At 35.7% G+C, this 21,579-nt stretch overlaps 2 protein-coding genes across 19 annotated transcripts in view; one reads left to right on the forward strand and one right to left on the reverse strand.

Annotated features, from left to right (window-relative positions):
• PPIP5K2 (diphosphoinositol pentakisphosphate kinase 2) overlaps positions 1 to 811 on the reverse strand; it is a 70,272-nt gene extending 69,461 nt beyond the window's left edge. For all 11 annotated transcript variants that reach the window (XM_072958314.1, XM_031673208.2, XM_031673204.2 and 8 more), the window contains exon 1: positions 676 to 811. The gene's annotated coding sequence lies outside the window, so the exon portion shown is untranslated. The remainder of the gene's footprint in view (positions 1 to 675) is intronic.
• GIN1 (gypsy retrotransposon integrase 1) lies at positions 755 to 21,291 on the forward strand. 8 transcript variants are annotated; one of them, XM_072958320.1, is made up of 9 exons: positions 1,035 to 1,081; positions 7,432 to 7,604; positions 7,694 to 7,839; positions 9,461 to 9,654; positions 10,866 to 11,171; positions 12,885 to 13,076; positions 13,172 to 13,348; positions 13,846 to 14,131; positions 20,587 to 21,291. In XM_072958320.1, exons 3-9 carry the CDS (start codon positions 7,698 to 7,700, stop codon positions 20,859 to 20,861), a joined length of 1,572 nt encoding a protein of 523 aa, XP_072814421.1. In that variant the 5' UTR covers positions 1,035 to 1,081; positions 7,432 to 7,604; positions 7,694 to 7,697; the 3' UTR covers positions 20,862 to 21,291. The 8 variants fall into 8 exon arrangements, with proteins under 8 accessions (XP_072814418.1, XP_006208041.1, XP_072814421.1 ...); XM_072958322.1 differs by lacking the exon at positions 1,035 to 1,081 and adding an exon at positions 1,266 to 1,296; XM_072958319.1 differs by lacking the exons at positions 1,035 to 1,081; positions 20,587 to 21,291 and adding exons at positions 6,497 to 6,647; positions 19,835 to 20,549.
• The last annotated feature ends 288 nt before the right edge of the window (positions 21,292 to 21,579 follow it).

A 21,579-nucleotide genomic window follows, 5' to 3' on the forward strand; every position in this document is an offset into this window, starting at 1 on the left:
AAGCTTCCTACTTGCACAGCTGAGCTTTCCAGCACGCTAAAGCCCAGACAAGCATTACCCATGGGCCTCCAAAGGTCGCAAACTTCCAGGAAGTCGAACCTGGTAAATAAGACCCAATGGTCACCACCCTCACCCCTTCTCCTTCGGAGCGTGCGAGAATGCAACACTCTCCAACCGATTAGGTGCGGCATTAACCTGCAGCCTCCTTCCTTATCTGGAATGCTGCAACGGACGGGGCTTTTGATCTCCCTGGAGGAGCCAAGAAGTAGAGGGATAAAGGCTGAGGAATGAAAAGAACCATCTCTACCCATAGAAGTCCCCAAATTCGAGACCGCCTACTTTGGCGGAGCGAGACTGCAGCCTGGCGTGCCAGCCAGAGCTCAGCAGTTCTCTTCCAGCTAAGATGAAACCTCCCATATCTCAAACCCAAAAAATGGAAAAGGGAAGCAATAGAAGAAGAGAAGGAGGAGAAATTAATAAATGAAAGGACCCCCTAGGGCCGTACTGTCATTCCTACGTGCCCATGCTGCCTTTCACTCTGGCACAAGCCCCTAGGAGCAGTGTGCTCTGGCTCCGCAGAGCGCAGCAGGAGACAAAGCGACTGCCCAGCAGCGGCGCAAACCTCGGGGGACCAGGTTCCATATCTCCATTCTTCCTGGGTCTCGGGGCCCTCACCTGCTACGGCTGCGGTCGCCACGCGAGCTGCTGGAGATGACCGAGCCCATTCAGGTCTCGGTTTCCCCTTTAATCCTGGGGGCAGGAGTGAGGTGTCAAGAGACTCCAGCTGCTAGCTTGAAAGTGGGTCCTGCTCTCTTCAATTGCAGCTGAAGGGCCACACAGAGGTACTGCACGGCACTACTATTCCTCTCGAAACCTGGTCACGCCTCTTCCCTGCCTGCCTCTGGTCTCACATAGAAACTTCTCCGGCCGGAACAATTTCCGGCAAGAGCTAAATAATCCTCCCTCACCTTTTCCGACCGAGGCTCCCCTCTTAACCACTCGGGTAGTTCCGCTTCCGGCAGCACCAGATAAGTCGCGAGAGGAAGCTCAAATCTTGACGCTTGCGTTTAGGGCCACTTCGGTGAGTGGTCGTTCTTGTATGCTCACACTTGATGATTATTAAAACAAGACGTAACCTGACATTAATTTCCAAACCAATCGCGTCAACTGGTTTAAGGAAAGCTTTAATTGACTGCGTAGAGATTGCGCAGGCGCCTTGGGCGGGAGGGCCTTGTTCGGACGTTAAGCCCGCGCCAGCTGAGCCGTAAAGCGGCGAGTTCCGTTGTCGGGCCTGGGGTGAGGCCCACTCGGTGTAACCGAGTTTTACTTACTGGTTGTTTTCCTGTTTATGCTAAGTTTAGCTAGACCTTTCCCTTCAGAATTGGTTAACGAGTAGCCAAAACGCTCTAGAAATGCTGCTTCACTTAACGTAGCATCCAAGATTCCCAGCAAGTTCAAAAGTTGAGTGAGGCACTTGGCTGACAGTAAAGAATTCTCCCCCTTACTTTATCAAAGTTGTCAGTTAATCTGAACTATTACATCTTCGCCCCCAATTAAAATCTGCTGTGGTGGGGAGAAACGTGAATTTAAGGGAGAATTTTGTCCTGTAGTTTTAAAGGAAAATGACAATCTCGGGTGTGGGTTTTCTTTAAATAAACTTGTCTAAGCCAAATTAGAGAAATATTTTTTACAGTGGAAATCCATTTATGTGGCTTCATGTGTATGCATATGGAGATGAAGGCATTTTTGTTAAGTGAATTTGTACGTTGAAGTCAAGCAGATTATAGCGAAGTGTCTCGTGTAATTAGATTTCCCAGTCTTTTATCGTGACATAAAATTGTGCTCTTCCATTTTTCAGAGATTAGAAAGAATAACTCAGAAGTAAAATTAATGAGCCCAAATAAACATATTTATTAAAATATTACAGATTTTTAGTTTTAAAGTTGGAACACAAGCATATTGTGACCTTTTAGAGGCTTAAATTGGTTGTCTTGATTAGGTTTTGCCCTTGGTGAAACACGGTTAAATCCTGATTTTATGTAAAGTGATCTTAACTACCTTTTTTGTACAAACAAGATAAAATTATTTAAGAAATTAAGTAATAAGTATTTACACAAGTATTTATTGAATTCATTTAATGTTGTGTCAGGGCCATAGTGTAAAAAGCTCAACCAACTTTAACCCTGACAGTTTCTCTTGCAAAATTAGGAGTTGTTATCAGTGACTTTTCCTACCTATGCTTATTTCTACATATTTTAATACATGAGTAATTATTTTAAAAGAATACTTGAAAATATGAGCATATCCAAAGAAGGTGTAATGTAGACTTCATTTTTACAACTCAAACCACTTAATTCTCCCTTATAAATGATACCTTTGTTTAATAATATTTTGAGTATAAGAAGATATTTATGTTTATTCCGAATATTCCAGCTTAAAGCCATTTTCTCATATTGACTACTCATGGGCGGTTTCTCGGGATCAAATAGCGAATGTACTTTTGAAAAGGAAAAAACTACTAGTTCTTTAAGTTATTCCTGTATGTAAATACCAAACATTAGCAGGAAACTTTTTTTTTTTCTTTAGACTTTTGTTTTTCTAATGGAAGTCCTGGGTTCAATACTATGAATAAAGCTTCTAGAAATATTCATATACAGATTTTTATGTGGACATATACTTTCATTTCTTTTGGGTTAAAGCTGTTTTCTGCCATATTTACACCATTTTTTTATTTTTACCAGCAGTGCTTTACATCCTTAGTAGTATTGAGTATTGCCAGGTTTTATTTTGTTTTTGTTGTTTTTGCTATTTTGTTGGATGTATTGTGATATCTTGTTGTGGTTTTAATTTGCATTTTTCATTGTCTAATGGTGCTGAACATCTTCCATGTGTTTATTTGCTAACCATATCTTCTTTGATGAAGTGTCTGTTCACATCTTTTGCCTATTTTAAAAATTGGATTTTTTTCCTTATTATTGAGCTTTGAGAGTTCTTTATAAATTCTGGACCCAAGTTATTTAATATATATGTGTACTGCATATATTTTCTCCTGGCTGTGATTTCTCTGTTTTCTTAGCAGTATCTTCAAAAGACCAAGAAGTTTTCATCTTTCTGTTATGTATGGTTCTTTCTGTTGGTGCTATCTGGAAGTCATTGCCTAACTCAAGCTCACAAAGTTTTTTTGTTGTCTTTTAGAAGTTCTTTAGCTTTAGGTTTTACATTTAGGTCTAACTCATGGTGATTAATTTTAATTTCTACAGAAGGTGTAAAGTATGAGTTCAGATTCATCTTTTTTCATATGGATATTTGGTTAGTTGCTCCAGCATCATTTGTTGTAAATATTATCCTTCCTCTATTAAATTATCTTGGCACCTATGTCAAAAATCAGTTCACTGTTTCTGTGTGGCTGTTTCTGGACACTGTTCTGTTCCGTGGATTGATGGCTGTCATTTTGCCAACACAACACAGTCTTGATTACTAGAGCATATAAGGAAGTCTTGAAACCCGGTTTCTTGTTGCATTGCATTGATTCTATAGATCCAATTTGGGGAGAACTGGTATCTTAGTGAGTTTATCCAGTTTTTTTTTTTTCTCATTGTTAGGGCGGGAATTACTCTTTTTCCAGCTCTCTATGTTCTAGACAGAAGCCTACATGGGAATTTTTAAATGCTATTTCAGAAAGGAGTAATTTACTTCCATTGTTGAGTATTATAATTTACCAGTCAATTTCAATCTAAATTCACCACTTGAAGTCTTTTTTCTTATCTGGGAAGTGGGAGACTGAATTATAATCTCTGGGCCTCCTTTCAGCGTTACTATATTCATTTGTTCTTTAGTCAAGATCTAATTTTTCAGTATATTTAATTTTTCAAAAAGCTGTTCATACATCCCTACTTCTTGAAGATTAAATATATATATGGGGGGAGGTAATTAGGTTTGTTTGTTTGTTTGTTTTAATAGAGATACTGGGGATTGAACCCAGGACCTTATGTATGCTAAGTACACACTCCACCCCTGAGCTATATCCTCCCCACTTAATATATTTTTAATATCCTTTGCTATATTATATTTGTGTGAAAGATGCCAAAGAATAGAAACAATGAAATAAACTAAATCTCCTGTTAGTAACAGTTGGTCTTCCATATTAGAAAGTCTTATTTCCTAAACTTTTTAGAAGCTAGAAATATACATTGTCAAGAATGATATGCATGTTTTAAAAAGTATAAAAATTAACTTTACAAAGAGAAATTGAAGTAGGAAACCTAATTCTTCTGTGAAATTACTTCTTGCCTTTTTTTCTTTGTTTAGGCAGTGCTTAGAAAAGAAATATAAGGAATTGACCTGATAAGTGCTTTTTGTTATACACTTAGAGAACTTAACATTGTTATCTGCTAGGTTATTTTGGTTCCAGTTAAAAGATTGCCAAAAAATTTGTCTGTACCTCTTGAGTGACCTATAATTTATAAACATCAGTGTTATCAGTCTACAAACTTTTCTTAACATGCAAAAGTTTAACTTAATAAATCTAGTTTGTATTTACTTGTTAAATGCCTTAACTCACAATTTTCAAACTATATGCCAAGGCTTCCCAGAACATCATAGTGCATTCATAGGATGCCATGGAACATTTTAAATTTTCAAAGGAAACAGAACTGTACTTAATTTAACATCTATCATATCCCGTGTGGACTGTAAGTTTGAAGTAGTTCACATTTTCATCATTATGTCACACTGCATTCCTTTCTTCATATCTTTGCAAAAGTAGGTTTGGGGAAATAATAATGCAAATACTGCATAAAAATCAGTATGGAAAAGGAAATGGGGGTGGCAGTGTCTAATCTAATTCCAAAGTTTGAGAAGTTGTACACTGACCAGAGGTGCATGCATGCCATTAGTAAGTAACTATAGTTACCTCAGTGCTATAGACTGAATGCTCGTGTTCCCTCAAAATTCGTATGTTGAAGTCTTAACCCTCAATGTGATGGTATTAGGAGGTGAGGCCTTTGGTAGGCAATTAGTTCATGGGGTAGAACCCTCAGGAATGGAATAAGTGCCCTTATAAAATTAGGAGAGTTCAGAGAGCTCCCGAGCCCCTTCTACCATGTGAGGACGTAGCAAAAATACCATTTGTGAACAGTAGGCAAGCTTTCGCCAGATACCGAATCCACCATCTTGCTCTTGAACTTCCCAGCCTCCAGACCTGTAAGAAATAAATGTTTGGTGTTAATAAGCAACACAGCCTATGGTATTATTAGAGCAGACTAAATGGACTAAGACCCCAGAGAAGGGAAACTGCAGGGAGGGTTGCTGTGGGAACTTAGAAGAGAGATGTTTTTAAGTATAAGGGTAAAGTATAGACATCGCTGTGGTTTATGAAGACACTGATGTTTTCCAGTGGTCAGTTTTTTTTCTACTAGTTACAGTTAACCACCCCTCTGTGCTTTGGGACGTGTACTTCCTTTGAGGTGTGAGTGTTTGGTCTTTTGCTCCTGAAGGGTTTTTAGAGGCTTGAAAAGGCTTCTCCACTTTTCTTTTTAATGTCTTGCACGAGATTTTTCAACCTTTGCTGGTCCTTGGAAAAGAGGCAACAAAAGATTTTATCTTTTTCTTAAAATAAACCTTGTCTTCCTTCAGATACTATGCTTCCAGTGGCTAAGATGGGATGTTTTAAAGTTTTCTTTTAGATGATTTAGAACACTGGTAGTCCCCAAAGCCATTAAGAGAAAAAAATAATTTGGGGTCATATATATTATAAATTTTACAGAATATAGACCATAATGAATTAATCTAAACTGAGGAAAGGCAAGTCTGTCTCTTGGACTTGGAAGAGCTTGTGTCAGTGTATCCTAGAGATGAAAATAAAATAGAGTGATTTTTGCTTGTTTGTTGGTTGCCTTTTTAAAAGTTAAGGAGAATTAATACAGAGCTAGAGTGACAGGCAGGCGAATGGATAGGTAGTCCGGCAGTCTATATTCCCCACTTGAAACCACACAAGCCTTCCTAAATTGAAAATTGATGAAGGGTGGAAGTTTGCCAGAGAATCCTTTGGCAGAGGGAAAGGCTGTAGATAGGATGGCATGAAAACAAAGGCATCACGGGGTCTTATGTGCCAGATTAGGGTTGGGGAGAACTCGTGCTTCACCATAGTTGGTTCAAATAACACCAAGATTTAGAGCAACATGGAACTGGAAAACAGAAGTGTCTACGGAACAAGGACTTGAATAACCTCTTGATGACTTTACTATTTGCTGTTAGGGGTTATGACTATAAAGCATCTTTGAACATTTTTGTACACATCTTTTGATTGCCATACACTAATTTCACTGGCATATAAACTTAAAAATAGAATTGCCAAGTTCTTAGAGTAGACATTTGTTTAGCTTAAGAAACTATCCAAGGTAGTTCTAGCATTTTACACTTCTGCAATGTGTGAGAGTTTCAGTTACCTGTCCTCACAACACAACATAGTGTTGTCTATGTTTTTAATTTTTAGCTTTTTTGACAGTGAGTAGTTATAAATCATCGTGGCTTTAATTTGCATTGCCCCAAGGAGCTAATGGTGTTGAGCACGTTTTTACTTGCTTATTAACCATTTGGGTATTCTCCTTTTTGAAATGTCATGTAAGATTTTCCCCACATTTTTTAAGGTGAGTTTTATCCTTTTCTTTTTGATTTGTTATATATGTTGGGTATGAGACCTTTGTTAAATGTGTATTTTAGAGATATGTTCTCCTAGTCTGTGGATTGCCTTTCCGCTTTTTTTTAATAATGTCTTTTGATGAACAGGTTTGGTTTTAATGAAATCCAATTTGGTATAATTTTTCTTTTTGAATAGTGCTTTTTGTGTCCTGTTTAAGAAATCTTTGCTTATCCCAAGGTTTTGAAGAACTTCTATAATGTTTTCTTCCAGAAGCTTTATAGTTTACTTTCCACATTTAGGTTTGTAATTTACCCGGAATTAATTTTGTGGAAGATTTAGGTAGGTAGGTAGCTTATACTCATTTTTTGATACAGAAATCCAATTGCTTCAGCATCATTTATTGAAAATACCATCTCTTCCTCGATTGTATTAACACCTTTGTTGTAAATTAATTGACTACATGCATGTGAATTTAATTCTGGACTCCCTGTTCTGTTTCAGTGACCTATTTGTCTATCTTCATGCCAATACTGTCTTATTTACAGTAGTTTTATAGATAGTCTTAAAATCTGACCCATTCATTTTTGAGATGTTTTAAAAACTGTGATAAGGTGCATTTGTTTGATTTGGGCATATAACCATTTATCATAAAATGAAAAAATTATATATTTAATTGAAAGTGAATTAAACTTAGAATAATCAGCCCATGTAAGTAACATTTCAACTGATGGTAATGAGAGACTTTAAGCAAAACTTTTTGACGTGTACTTGTTCATTTCCTTTTTTCACAGAATGTGGAAAATTTTCAGTCATTCTTTTCACATGGGAAGAGACAAGATAATGTGTCATGTTTTATCTCAAAAATAGCATTTGAATATTTTAGTTCATATACATCACACAGTTCCTTTTCTGTACTACAATTATCTCTGTCACAGATAACATTCCGGGAATGTTCAATTCACACGTAAGCAGAAATATGACAGAGGCTTGAACTTAAATAGCAACTGACTTAGTTTATCATTCAAATTATATCTTTAAATACCTTTTACCTAGGTTCATGATGGTTCGTAATGGAAAAAATGGTGACCTTCATCTTAAACAGATTGCATATTACAAACGAACTGGTGAATATCATCCATCTACACTGCCGAGTGAGAGAAGTGGCATAAGAAGAGCAGCAAAAAAATTTCTCTTCAAAGGTAGCTAATGCCCCCAAGTTTTAGTATAGGGGTTATATGAGTGCTTCTCCATACGTGTACTTTGTGGAATCCCGGGAATTTCTGTAGTAATTGGTTGTTGCTTAACAATTACCAGTTGAATTGATAATGCCACTCAGTCTAGAGCAAAATGAAAATCACATTGAAGCTGACTGAAGGCCTGTAAGCCTGAAAAGGGCATCTTAAGTCATAGATGATAACATGAAAAGACAAAATAACTAAATTAACCTCTCCTGCTTTTGTCCTCAGGTAGGTCCTACTCTATTGGTGCACTTTCAAGTGCTCATGTCACTCTCAATGAAGAACTTATTTGATCCGTAACATGGAAGTGATGACAAAGTTAACTTGCTTACTATACTTATTTCTGTAGTTTCTCCCTCCCACTGCTATTAAGTAGTCTCAGAATCATATTTATATTTGAACTCCTAATTCCTCTGAAAGAATTAAATATTTGAAAGGTAGACTGTTTATCGTGAAAGAGTATGATAATTTCCCCCTCTTTCTCCTCCTCCTCCAAAGGAGAAGAGAAGTGTGGAATAAGATAAACAAGAAGTACAGTCACCAGATGACTAAATGAATGTTGGTGTTATTAATGAGAGTTTCACCTATAGGTACAGAATCGGACTTCTCTCAAAGCAGGTCAAGAAAATTCTAAGATAATAAATAAACACCTGCTCATTTCTCCCTATGTATACCTCTTCTGATAACTCCCTTAAACTTAAGTACAGGCACACCTATTACATCCGAGGCTGAAGAGAGGATTCTTTCATTCATTCATTCATTTAATCATCTATGCAACAATGTTTACAGAGGTCCTACTATGTGCTAGTCACATTTTAGGCCTTGAGGATAGTTGATGAATAAGATAGATAAGGCTCCTGCCCTTAGTTGCTTACTTTCTAACTCAGGTAAGGAATGTTCCACTCAGCATGTTCCTAATTAAACACATTAGTAGGTTAATGATGTATTTTGGAGTTTGAATATTTACTTATCAACACTGGAGAGGTGGCGGTTCTCTCCCTGCCCTGGTTGCTTCCCAGCCATAGAACCTTCTCAGAAGTCTCCAGAGGGAAACAGAGAACTGTCCTGAGGATTAAGGTCCTCCCACTTTCTTGGCTTTACCAACTCTACCTCCTACTCAAATCCAGAAAAACTTGAGAGGTAGTTGCTTACAAAACTACAGTGATGATAAAATGCTGTTTTGGAAAATTCTATTCCAGAAGTTGCTTATCTGTACATAATTTCTTTGCTAATTCATGCCATTTTTAGGAGGTGCTGCTGCAAGCACTCTATTCTCTAGATTGAGTACTCCCATAGAAAGATTATTTCACACTTTCATATTTATCATGTGCTTTGATGAACAGCTAGCACTGCTTGTATTGACAGCTACAAAACACAGCAGTTAGTTCTCCTACTTTTCTATTAAGTGTAACAGCTGAGGCCCTTTCAGATTGTATGGTAACATTATTACAAATATTCTGTCTTAGAGAGAAAAAGACTTAACAAAAATACCCTCATGGTTTGACAATAGGCTATGATTATCTTAAAACTATATAGATCTCTAAAAACTGCAGTTATATCTTTTTGGTATTATTTATTCCAGAAAAAAAGCTGTTTTATGTTGGAAAAGACAGAAAACAAAATCGTTTGGTAATTGTTTCAGAAGAAGAAAAAAAGAAAGTCCTAAGAGAATGCCATGAAAATGATACTGGAGCCCATCATGGCATATCCAGAACCCTTACTCTAGTGGAATCCAGTTACTATTGGACTTCTGTGACCAATGATGTCAAACAGTGGGTATGGCTTCTGTATTTAGAATATTTTGAATAATTTCTTTGTAGTATATATCTAAAATTCATTATTGCTCCAGATTAACCTAGATATCACTTTTCATTAGGTATTTTTTGTGTGGATAGTTTTTGCACAAAGACATTGAAAGGGAGTTTTTTTTTTCTCCTTTCAGACTTTAAAGTCACTAAAGTATAATTTGAACTAGAACAAAGTATTATTTAAACATTTGAAAATACTATAGATAGGAGATTATTTAGACCAAATTTTCATCACTGAACTACTTTGTGTAGGCAGAATTTAAATGGGGCTGAAATTCTTTTGACTAAAAATAAATCATTACCTCTCTAATGGCAGTCTTTTTTGGAGAGGAGCATATGTTCAAAGAAGTCAGGCCTAGTATGTGCTCTCATCTTTTGTGCCTGTATCATTTTGATGTAGAAAATATCAAATATGGCAGAAATCTAAAACCAGCCAAATGCAAAATCAAGTTTTGAAGATAATGAAATTAGTCTGAGTTTTATAACTTTATAACCCATTAGGATTAAGTTAGAAAATAAAAATTTTGATCAAAACTAACTATAGTACAATAAGATCATTTAAAAAACTTTGTTCAGGAGTTGGCTTGAAAGTAGTTTCCAAAGTGGAATTCCAGAAATATGTTGAACAGTGAGTGGCACCATCCATAGTTGATCGGTTGCCCTCTTCTCATCTCACTCAAATGAAAGTACCATGACAGCCTGTGCTTTGTTTTTGTGTATCTATTCTCCCAGGACCTAGAGGAGTTTCTGGCATCTATAAATATTTTTTGAGTAAAATTATGTTTTAAATATTATTCAGTAGATGAATGAACTTATTAGAGTGGTAACTTTAAAATAAAAAAATCTTTCTTACAGAAATTATATACTCACATACTGATTTAAACTTACAGCAAACTTGTTTTAAGGTCTATTCAATTAATATTTATTGATTGTAAACCAGAATTCTGTTCCATATGAATAAGACCCCTTAAGATGGTCATTGAATAGTAGTAGCAAGTGATATTTGCTGATCATTCTGAGTAGAAGGGTTTATTTTATTGAGAATAGTCCAGAAGATTCTCCTTCAAAACACAAAGTACCTATCAACCATTTTAAAGTTCAGATTTATACAGCTGCTTTTATTATGTTGAACACATTAACATTTGTGTATCTTTTCTTTATTGTGTGCCTGTTTTATAGGTGTATGCTTGTCAGCATTGCCAAGTGGCAAAAAATACAGTTATTCTAGCACCTAAACAGCACCATCTCAAGGTGGAGAGTCCATGGAGTATAGTTACTGTTGATCTGATGGGCCCATATCATACAAGCAACAGAAGTCATGTATATGCTATAATCATGACAGATTTGTTCACAAAATGGGTTGTGATTTTGCCTCTGTGTGATGTTTCAGCATCAGAAATTTCTAAAGCTATTATCAATATATTTTTCTTATATGGACCTCCTCAGAAAATAATAATGGACCAAAGAGATGAGTTCATTCATCAGGTAAGACAAATAAACTACTTAGATCCAGGAGCATCTTTTACTCACGTTTCAGTGCCCAGCACACCTTATTATCTGGTGTTTAGTAAGTTTAGATAAATTCCTACAGATATAGAAGTTAAATATTGTATAGTAATTGAACTGGAGTTAAGAGACCAGGATTTTAGTACCTACTGTGCCACTAAGTAATTGAAAACCTATCTTCAGGTTTCTGCAAACTACAATGGGGAGGTTGGATCAAATAGTCTTTTTTTGCTTCTAGCTTAAAAATTCTGTGATTGAAATGTAGAGGGAGAAATATATCATGTTCTTGAATGAGACTATTCAATATTGAAAAACATCAATTTTTCCAAAATCAAAATTAATTTATAAAATTAACGAATTTAATCAGCATTAAAGGAGGGAGCTTTTCCCCTTGCCCTGGCCTTTATCCAGATTAAAGTTAACCTGAAAGAATAAGCAGGCAGGAATATATGTGAAAATTCAAAAACAGGAATATAACTACTACACTTGAGGCATATTTTTAAATTTTGATAATTGACAGGGTACTGGGATAAGAAGATAGCCAAACTGTCTAGGTTGACATCACCTTTGATATCTCAGTCCAAAAGAAACACCTAAAGTTATACTTAGCAAGTAGTTAGGTCTTGTGCCAGGGATGTCCCTAAGGTTATCTCCAGGTTTTCTAATTCACTAGGAGAACTCAGCAGAACAGCATACTCATGGCTAAGATTTATTACAATGAAAGACTACAAAGCAAAATCATCAGAGAAAAGGCTCATAGGGATAGGTCCAGAGGACCTATCCTTGTTAGGTACAGGCTTCTAAGACGTCCTCTTCCAGTGGAATCACACAGGACATGTTTAATTCTCCCAGCAAGGAGTTGTAGCAACACATGTAAAATGTTGTTTAGCAAGGAAGCTCATTAGAGACTGGGTCCTAGGATTTTTATTGGAAGCTGGTACATAGACACCCTCTACCTGTCATGTACCAAAAATTCTAGATACTCAAAGAAAAGAAGGTGTTCAGCATAAACCATCTTGTTTGTATCAACAGTGTAGGCACTGTGAGCCACCCTTATTAGGGAATGGCGGAAACCCTCACAAAATCCAAGTTCCTACACACCAGCCAGGGGCCAGCCTTGTAAGCAGGTCTTTCAAAGGATAGAAGCCTCAGTTCTGCTGTGTTAACTCTTTTTCTGCACAGGTCCAAACAACTTAATATTTATGACCTAACCACTTAGCCATTTAAAAAAAAACTCATAAATTGAAAGAAAACCAATTTTCATTTCATTCTTAAAAAGCCACAATTACTTAATGAGATGTGTGTACCTGTTGAACACTGCTCAGCTTCTGAAACCTTGGAATCAGACTGGATACTGCCATCCTCACTTCCTGTTTCACGTTGATTTTTACACAGTAGTTGCTTTATCATAGCACCTATCAAAAATACCAGTTCTGTAAAGATAAAACATCATCAAAAGGAATGTAGCCTTATATAAGGTTGAAATCATAAACTGCCTTAAGCTAGTAGTTTTCAGGGTGTCCAACAGGCATTAAGGGGGCCTCTTGGCACAGGTTTTGGTAACCATGTTTAAAATGATAGAGCTGATACCACATATACATTGAGTTAGAGAAAGATTATTTAATAAATTTAAACAAATGAAAAATCAAATAGAAATTTCCAGATCAGCTTTATTTTTTATGTATTTTTCAGATCAATGTTGAACTGTATGAATTGTTTGGCACAAAGCAGATTGTAATTTCTCATGCCTCCCAAACTGTTACTCCCACTGAAAGTACACCTAGCACGATCAGAACGTTTCTTTCCAAGCATTGTGCTGATTACCCGAACAACTGGGATGATCACCTGTCAGCTGTTTCATTTGCCTTCAACGCTACTCACTTGGTAGGTGCCTTTTGAGAATTCCATACTTTTGAGTTATGACGATTTTCTTGGCTACATGTTTTAATACAAATTGTTGTTTATTTTCCTTAAAATAGGAGCCTACTAAAAATACACCATATTTTCAAATGTTTAATCGAAATCCTTACATGCCTGAGACTTCAGATATTCTTCGTGAAGTGGATGGTGATAGTACAAGTATGTTTGCCAAAATTCTAGGTGCAGTTAAAGAAGCTGATAAAATAATGGCGAATAAGACAACTTCAGCAGGACAGGTGATTCTATTTAATAGAAAAAAACTATCTAAAAAAATCTGTGAAGTGATTTAAAAAAAAATTTCAGCATATACACACCCACGATCCACATACACGCACAGACATAGATATGATATACCCTTAAACCAAATTTTTTCTACTGAATTCTGCTTGTCTTGGTTAAACAGTGTGCTTATTAGCTATGAAATTCAAACAGACATTAATGGCAATACCATGTATTTTTGGAATCAAGGTAGAACTGAATTCAGATCCCTGCTCTTGCTTTCCAGTTGTTTGACGTGGGCATATTACTTTATCTCATATTACTTTATTTTCTTTATAAAGTTGGGGTAATAACACTGACCTTGAAATGCTGTTTTAAGAATTAAATGAGATTCTTGTCTACCTTTTAGTAGCACCTCAATAAATAACCATTGTTATATTATTAATATCTGCATTTATCTTAAAGAAACTGTAGCTCTTTCATTTCTTTGTTTTCTCTTCTTTTACATTTGCAGATGGAGAACAACAATTTCAAAGAACTAAATAAAAACAAAGTCATTGTTAAAAAGAAACCAAAGCAATTAAATCCATTTCATCTAAAAGTGGGTCATGAAGTTTTAAGACAAAGGAAAAATTGGTGGAAGGATGGTCGTTTCCAGTCTGAATGGGTTGGTCCTTGTGTCATAGACTACATTACAGAGAATGGATGTGCTGTTCTGAGAGACAACACTGGGACCCGACTTAAAAGACCTATCAAAATGTCCCACCTCAAGCCCTATGTAAGAGAGTCCAGTGAGCAAGGTAATTATCTGATATTTTTACTTCTTGACATTTTTACTTTCTTTGAATGAGGAGAAAAGTTAAAAATATAAGAAATCTCCCTCCCTTCCTCCCTCTTTGGTTAGGTTTTCTCTTCTCATTTTTTATAAAATTTGGTACAGTTCTAGTTCCCAGGCAGTCTTTTTTATTAGCGTCCTGAAACCGTCAGACTCCTAAGAGATTTTATTTTGATTTCTAATGTGCTTTCCATACACTTTCCCACTGTTCATATGGGAGACACTGAATGTGTTTCACAGAAGGAAGAATTCTATCTTCTCTGTTTTCATTTTCAGAATATTTTGTCACTTTTAGCATGAAAAGATAACAACTAAAATAATGCCAAAAAACAAAGCATGAAAAGATAACAACTAAAATAATGCCAGAAACAAACATACTGTCTTGAATTCTATTGTGAGATAAAACATATTAGGGGACTTTAAAAATGTGATTAATTTTTAATGTTACATCATAGGCACATCATGGGGGATACAAAGAGAAGGAGGTATTCAGAATGCTAAAAAGCACTGTAAGAGGAGGTGGTAGCATCCTATACAAAGTGATATGTGCCCCCAAGTAAGCTTCTGAATATTCAAGATACCCTGATCTCTCTAATCCCATTTTTCATAGACTAGAACTAACTGACATGGCTTTCAGATTAAATTGCACTTCATTCAGACTTTTATTTTGTCCTGTCGTATCTGTTCCCTAGAGTTTCTCTGGAGTGGGTAACTGAGAGGGAGTGAACTGGTACCTTAGCCAGTTAATTTTTTTCTATAAAGAAAGGTAAAGCATGAATATTATTCGAATGTAACAATTAATGGAAGATATAATTTAGTACACTTTTGAACGACGTAAACAACTGAGTTATTTAACAGTCTTAAGGAAATTATTGTAAGAACAACAATAGATAATGCTCTTTCTCTGGATATGAAGCCCGTGGGGCGGCTCTGTAACAGCTCAGCTCTGCTTCTCATCCGGGTCACAGCTCTCACGTTAAAAGCTCTTAGTACCTTTCTTTCTGCGTATGACAGAACAGTTGTGCTCTAGTAATAAACGTATCTTGCACTGTTCTAATTCACAAAGCTCGTAGTACCTTCATTCCCTTAGTTAGGAGATGAGCACTTTCATTCCTTGTGCCTCTTCTCGGTTCTGAGCTACCCTTTATGATTTCTCCGTTCTGCAAGTTAAGTGGGAACAAAAGATTATACAGGTACAGGTTGTCCTTTCTTCTTCAGCATGAGTTTCCCCTTAATCTTTGGCTTTCAGCATTTGCTACCTTCTTTAATTAATACAAAATTTATGCATAAAGTGTTGCCATGTCCGGATCCGTTTCAACATTTTGCAACTTGCTCTTGCCAAAGAATTTCTTGAGGAGGCCAGACTTTTTGCTACTGTGGAGTATTTCAGAATCCGATTGACTAGAACGGTTTCTGAACAGAGGCAGTATCATTTTTGCTTCATGGTTGAATTCTCTGCAGATACTTTTTCCAGTAAAATAAAGGAAACTGAAGTATTAGTACTAGTGTACATATAAAGAACCTGAGATTGATGGATAAAATTGTTTTGTTTTGTTTTGTTTTGTTTTTGTTAATCAAAGGCTGATCTGGCTATCCTGGAGTCTTGTTCTTGTTTACTATTTGGTCTTGTTTTGTGTTTCTCTTATTTGTAGAAATTCAAAACAAATGTGATTCCTATCATCTTTTTCTATGGTACCACGTATTTTTTTCCCTGAAAATTGTCACCTCAAAAGCTGATTTTAAAGAGTCTTAGAACTAAATTTAAAGCAAACAGAATGTCTTTGAGTAGTCATCCCATTCTTTTATTTGACATAGATTTGAACACAGTGTAGCCTAAAGAACTATGAATTTGTCTATCTGCATTGCTGCTCTTCCCAGCCTTGAGATTTCATAACTGTTAAAGCTCACTGTCCAAAGCAGATACACTTCTGTTGCCAACTGCTTATCCATTCTTATCTAGAATATAACGTAAAGGGAGCACATTCAGTACTTGGTCAACAATATTCCTCATTGCTATTTTAAGCAGGCCTACTTGCCTTTTTGTCTAGTTCAATACCAGGCACCTTTTCAAAACTACGTGTTAATTCAAAACTAATTAACAAGAAACTTTACGACATACCATACTGTTTCTTTGTGATCATAATGTTTCCCTTTGAAAGGAAAACTGTTACTGACCCACTATTCTGTCTGACATAGATTTTGAGGAGTTTTATGTTTGTTTTGTTTTGAGTGAGAATTACTGTGATAAATTTGTGTCTGCCTCCCCCAACTCCACCAGAGGTTTTGGTCTGATTGCTCTTCATAGTTTGTGAATTGGTTTTCATTATTTTATAAGTTTCCTATTGCTGCCATAACCAATTACCACAAATTTAGTGGCTTAAAACAACACAAGCTTATTAGTTACAATTCTATACTTACAAGTCCAACATAGGTCTCATGGGGCTAAAATCAAAGTGTTGGTGGGGCTTAGTTCCTTTCGGGAAGCTCTAGAAGGGGATCTGTTCTGTGCCTTCTCCACTTTCTGCAGCCTACCCACAGTGCTTGGCTGGTTGTCCTCTTCTGTCTTCAGAACCAGCAATAGAGGTAGAGTTCTCATATTTCAGAACTCCACCCTCCTCTTTTTCCTTCCCCCTCCACATTTAAGAACCCTTATCGTTGGGCCCACTCTGATAATCCAGGATTACCTCCCTATTTTAAGGTCAACTGGTTAGTAACCTTAATTCCATCACTGTTTTAATTCTCCTTTGCCATGTAAGTTAAGGTTTTCACAAGTTTCAGGAGTTAGTACACGAATATCTTTAGGGGCCTGTTATTCTGCCTACCACAGTTACAGGCTACACTCACAAAACAAAACAAAGCTTAGTTTCTATGTTATCAAGCCCGTGAGCTTGACTTTCTTATAAATATGTAGTATCTGCATTTGTATCCACAGAGGATCGGTTCCAGGATCCCCACGAATACCGAAACCTTCTCATGCTGAGGTCCCTGATACAAAATGGCATAGGACAGTCCTCCCCTAGCCCCTTGCCCCCCCCCCCCCCCGTCTCAGCCCCTGCACTCACAGCTTCCACCAACTGCAGGTTCACCCAGCCTCGGATGCAAACCTTGAAGTAAGGAGTGCCAGCTGTAGTTTTTGCAAAGCACCTCCCTTTGGCCCCTTAGTTCTCTGTGTTAGAATTGGTTATCTATTATAATTGACTATTATTTGTATCAAATTATAGCTATTTGTTGTTATTTTATCATGAGAAAAGATGTACTAATATGGCAACACATTGTAGTAGCTTTAGAGTATCAGGCCATATATAGGATTAGTTTAGTCACCTCTCTTCAGAATAAAAACAATTAAGCATTCTGGAAACCTTGCACTTTTCTTTCTATTTGGAGCAATAAATTAATCCAAATCACTCAGACCTTTCTCAGGCTTTGATTTTAACTTCTTTTTCTCCTTAGGGAAATTTTTAAATTTATTTCTTAATCTCATTTTTCACTCCTTAAAACTATATAAGGAAAAGTATGTCAAAACTGCTGGTGACACCTTCCTGAAATGTCTTGAAAATACCTCTGCTTCTAAGAAACTAAAGACTTTATTATTCAGTCTCATCAAAACTGAAATAATGCTTCCATCAAACATGTCATAATTGTAACTAAATCAATAGAATGAGAAAATAAAAATACTTAAGCAAAGTTTATCATGTAGTGTGACTGAGTAGAAAAGATCCTTTAGTATGGTGTGTTCACCTCTCTCTGTATCTTGGGAGCAAAAACTTACCGTGTTCCTTTCTATAGCCGTAACTCAGGATTATTCTAGATTAGCATTGGCCAGTGGATATATAATGCAAAAACTATGTAATGTGTAATCTAAAATCTCTAGTGGCCATGTTAAAAAGGTACAAAGAAGCAGGTGAAGATAGTTCTAATAATAGATTTTATAACCCAACATATCTAATATAGTACGATTTCAACATGTATACAAGGCCTCAAAAGTCTCTTTCTGGCAATCTTTGGTAATCTTTTTTGAAGTTAAAGAGCATTTCTGTTGGCTCCACTAGATTTAGAGCATAGTAGGAGTTGAAACATACCTGACCTTTCCAAATGAATGAGTATTTTGGGTTTTTTTCCTACACAAACAAGGCTTAAAATCTCCAGAGTAGTTTTCCATTACATATAATGTGATTTGTGTAGAATGTGCTGAGTATAATCCTTATTCTCTACAGTTATATTACAGTAAGTTACTTTAAAGTTTCACTTATTTAAAAGAAAAACTGTGTGTGTGTATTAAGATATATATTGCTTTCGCTTACTTACATGAAGACGCTCTCCTCTTACAAACAAGTGAGGTTGGTAAAGTCCATTTGTTTCTTCAAGTAACTTGGAGGTGCTTAAGCTCCAGGTCTTTAAATGCATTTCTAGGAAATAAAAGTGATAACTTCTAAGAGCTTTACATCTATCTGTATTTCCCCTGTTGATACATGTTTACTGGACATACTCTTCTAAAATAGACCTGCTTCATTTGTATGGGAAAAAATTTTTGAGATAGAAAATTTCCTTGCTTAAAAAAAAAAATTTCCTTCATCGATGATCTCTGCAAAGACATTTGGATATACCTGAAGTGCTGCAGCAGCCGCTGTCATTAGTACTTCACAGCACCGTGCGGACCCCGAACCTACCTATCAAATGCTCCACAGATTATTAGAAATATTTTAGCATATTAGCAATGCTTTTTACCACACTTAGCCTTTTTCAGGTCTCCTTTAAATTACTACCTCGCCCTCTCCACTGTTCACAGGCGAATAGCAAACTTTGTTGTTAAACCTCTAGCAACACATCCTAAAAGTGTTTCAGTTTCACTGATCATCTTTTCTCTTTTTTTGCTGCTGTTGAACAGAGCACTCCTCACGGGTAGCATGATTTATTTATCTTTAAGAATTGTTCTCTTGTCCAGCAATTCATCCCCTACCAATGGATGTACAAAAAGCATTTTCTTACTACCGTCAGTTATCTATACTTTTATTTACATGTGTATCTTTTTAACAGCATTTTTAATCTAATTACTACTTCTGCATTAATAAGAATTGGTGGGATTAAACTTGGAAAACTTCTCAAAACTAAAATACCGAGTACACTTTGACTGATGAAGAACTAAATGGGCAGAACTCAATGCCCATACAAACTCAAGTCCACTTAGGCCGTATCTTGGGATAAAGCATAGCTTTGTTTGATCTTTTGATGTCTGTAAATTTAAAATTCTTAAGTTTGTAACTTCTGGGGTTGAATAGGCTCATGAGCTTTTCACGTATTAGTATGAGCATGGGTAGGTTGGAATCATGTTCTAGGATATGTTAGCAAATTTATCTTTTTTGAGAAACTTTCATGGATCTCTAATCTGAATGGGCAATTAATGTTCCTTTTGCTATTTCTTGAACTTAAAATTTGAGGACTAAGCTATTAAAATCTTTAAAAGACCGTTAATGTTTTGGGAGAAAATCCAGAAAGAGACGGCAGGATTTCAGGAAGTTAATCAGCTGTGGTGGAAGAGTTCCTTGTTGTAATGAATTAAAATATCAAGTAAGGAGGAATTCTTTCATATACATTAACCTTTTATTTATAAAGATGCTGCTGCTTTGCCATCAGTTTAACATCCATTTGAAGCATTTTCCTTTTTTGATAGTGATGACAAATTTGCCCAAAATAAAATAAAATGCTGACAAGGAAAATTTTTTGTCAATATTTCCGTATGGATTTAGCTACACCTTAAGAGTTCATGAGGATTTTGGTATTAAGTTACACTTAGGTAAGCTAAACTTTTTAATGTGATTCATTGTAGCCTTTCTACTTTCACATTCCTATCACATAGCCTGATTCTAGGAACTTTATCTTCATTTTAGTTTATAACTTCATATTATAACAATTTGATATCATTGTCCTAATATGGACTCTATAAAGAATAGCAAATTACTTAAAATTGAAAATGTATGGATTTAACAATTCTGTTTGTCAAAATATCTTTCAAGACCCCATTATAATTCACCAGAGATGCTTTGCAGAAGTATTTAAGGATATCATGAACATCAAAAATACAGTTTTATAACTTTTGTTTTTAACCTGTACCATAATTCTCAGCCTCTTCCACCCCCTCACCCACACCTACCAAAGACAGGTCAAGAGAACAGGAAAGCTTGGATCTTTTTAATTTCTTGGTCTCTCCTGAATTCTGTATATATGAACTGCCAAATTTGTATCTCATTTTATTCCTTTTTCAACATGTGGATTTATTTGGTAGACAGGAGAACTCACCTGAAATTAATCTTGATAGTTAATTTTTATTACTTGGGATTTTGTTCCTCATTTAACATTGTTTAATTTTAAAATGATATTTAATTGTAATTCTAAAAGGCTAAATTGTAATGTTTCTTCTTTCAGACAGTCTTTATCTCTTACAAGGTTCAGTAGTGGCAGATCATGACTACATTGGATTGCCTGAAATTCCAGTTGGAGCATACCAAGCAAATATTCTGGTAGAAGATGCAACTATTGGAGTAGTCGATAATGAACTACTGACATCAAGCAAGGATCGTGAACTGTTAGAATACAGAAATGCCAAAATCTCTCCATTGATAGGCGATCATAGTACTCTTGAAAAGCAGACTTTTAGTCTATTGGACTCTTCAAACCAAGTCCTTGAGTACTTAAGTTAGTAAATGCCAACATTTATTTTAAGTGCTTGTTTAGAAAGTATATCTCCTTGAATCTTGGTATCTTTTCCATTCAAAAATGTTACATAGAAAAAGTGTCTTGACACTCTCAATGACTAAATTCAGAAGATTTATTTTATAACTATTTATTTATCTAAAGTTGTACCTCATTTGAATGTCAGTGCATATATATATAAAGGTGAAGGAAGCATATAATATATAGAATTCACTTTTTCTTCTGAAAAAAGGAACAGGCAAAGCATGCTTGCTTTTTAGGAAGTAAACTAAATTCTAGCTCAGAACACTCAAATATTTGTCTGGTATTGGTACGATGTCTTTAGTTTTAATTTTTTTTGGAATGTTCTCCCCTTTTAAAAAAATAAGTTTGAACTACCTAGAATGGGATTAATAAATATTTATTCAACCATAATAATGTATTAAGTGAAACTTCTTTCTGTGTCATTGAAACTTCTAAAAACAGTATTAAAGGAAAAAGTTTAGAGTTGTTTAATGGGCTCTTACTGGATTCTGGTAATTTCACCTTGTTAGACAGGCTCAGGATTAGGATCTAAAACTATGGACTGGATTGAAAATATGTGTGTTTCCATAATGTATATTGAAGTCAAAAGCTTCCATTAGTAACATTTTTTCCCGTCTTAAGTAAATAATAATGATAAAATAACTGATAAAGATTTTAAACTGTAATTTCTATGATAGTTAT

Source organism: Vicugna pacos, chromosome 3 (genome assembly GCF_048564905.1).
Source record: "Vicugna pacos chromosome 3, VicPac4, whole genome shotgun sequence".
NCBI lineage: Eukaryota > Metazoa > Chordata > Mammalia > Artiodactyla > Camelidae > Vicugna > Vicugna pacos.

Bases quoted from the DNA above. Each gene is read 5' to 3' on its own strand.
- GIN1 (XM_072958315.1), top strand. From the start codon at position 6,615: ATGTCATGTAAGATTTTCCCCACATTTTTTAAG. The intron at 6,648-7,431 runs GTGAGTTTTATC...CTTTTTTCACAG, and splicing joins TTTTCCCCACATTTTTTAAG to AATGTGGAAAATTTTCAGTC. The intron at 11,172-12,884 runs GTAAGACAAATA...TGTATTTTTCAG, and splicing joins GAGATGAGTTCATTCATCAG to ATCAATGTTGAACTGTATGA.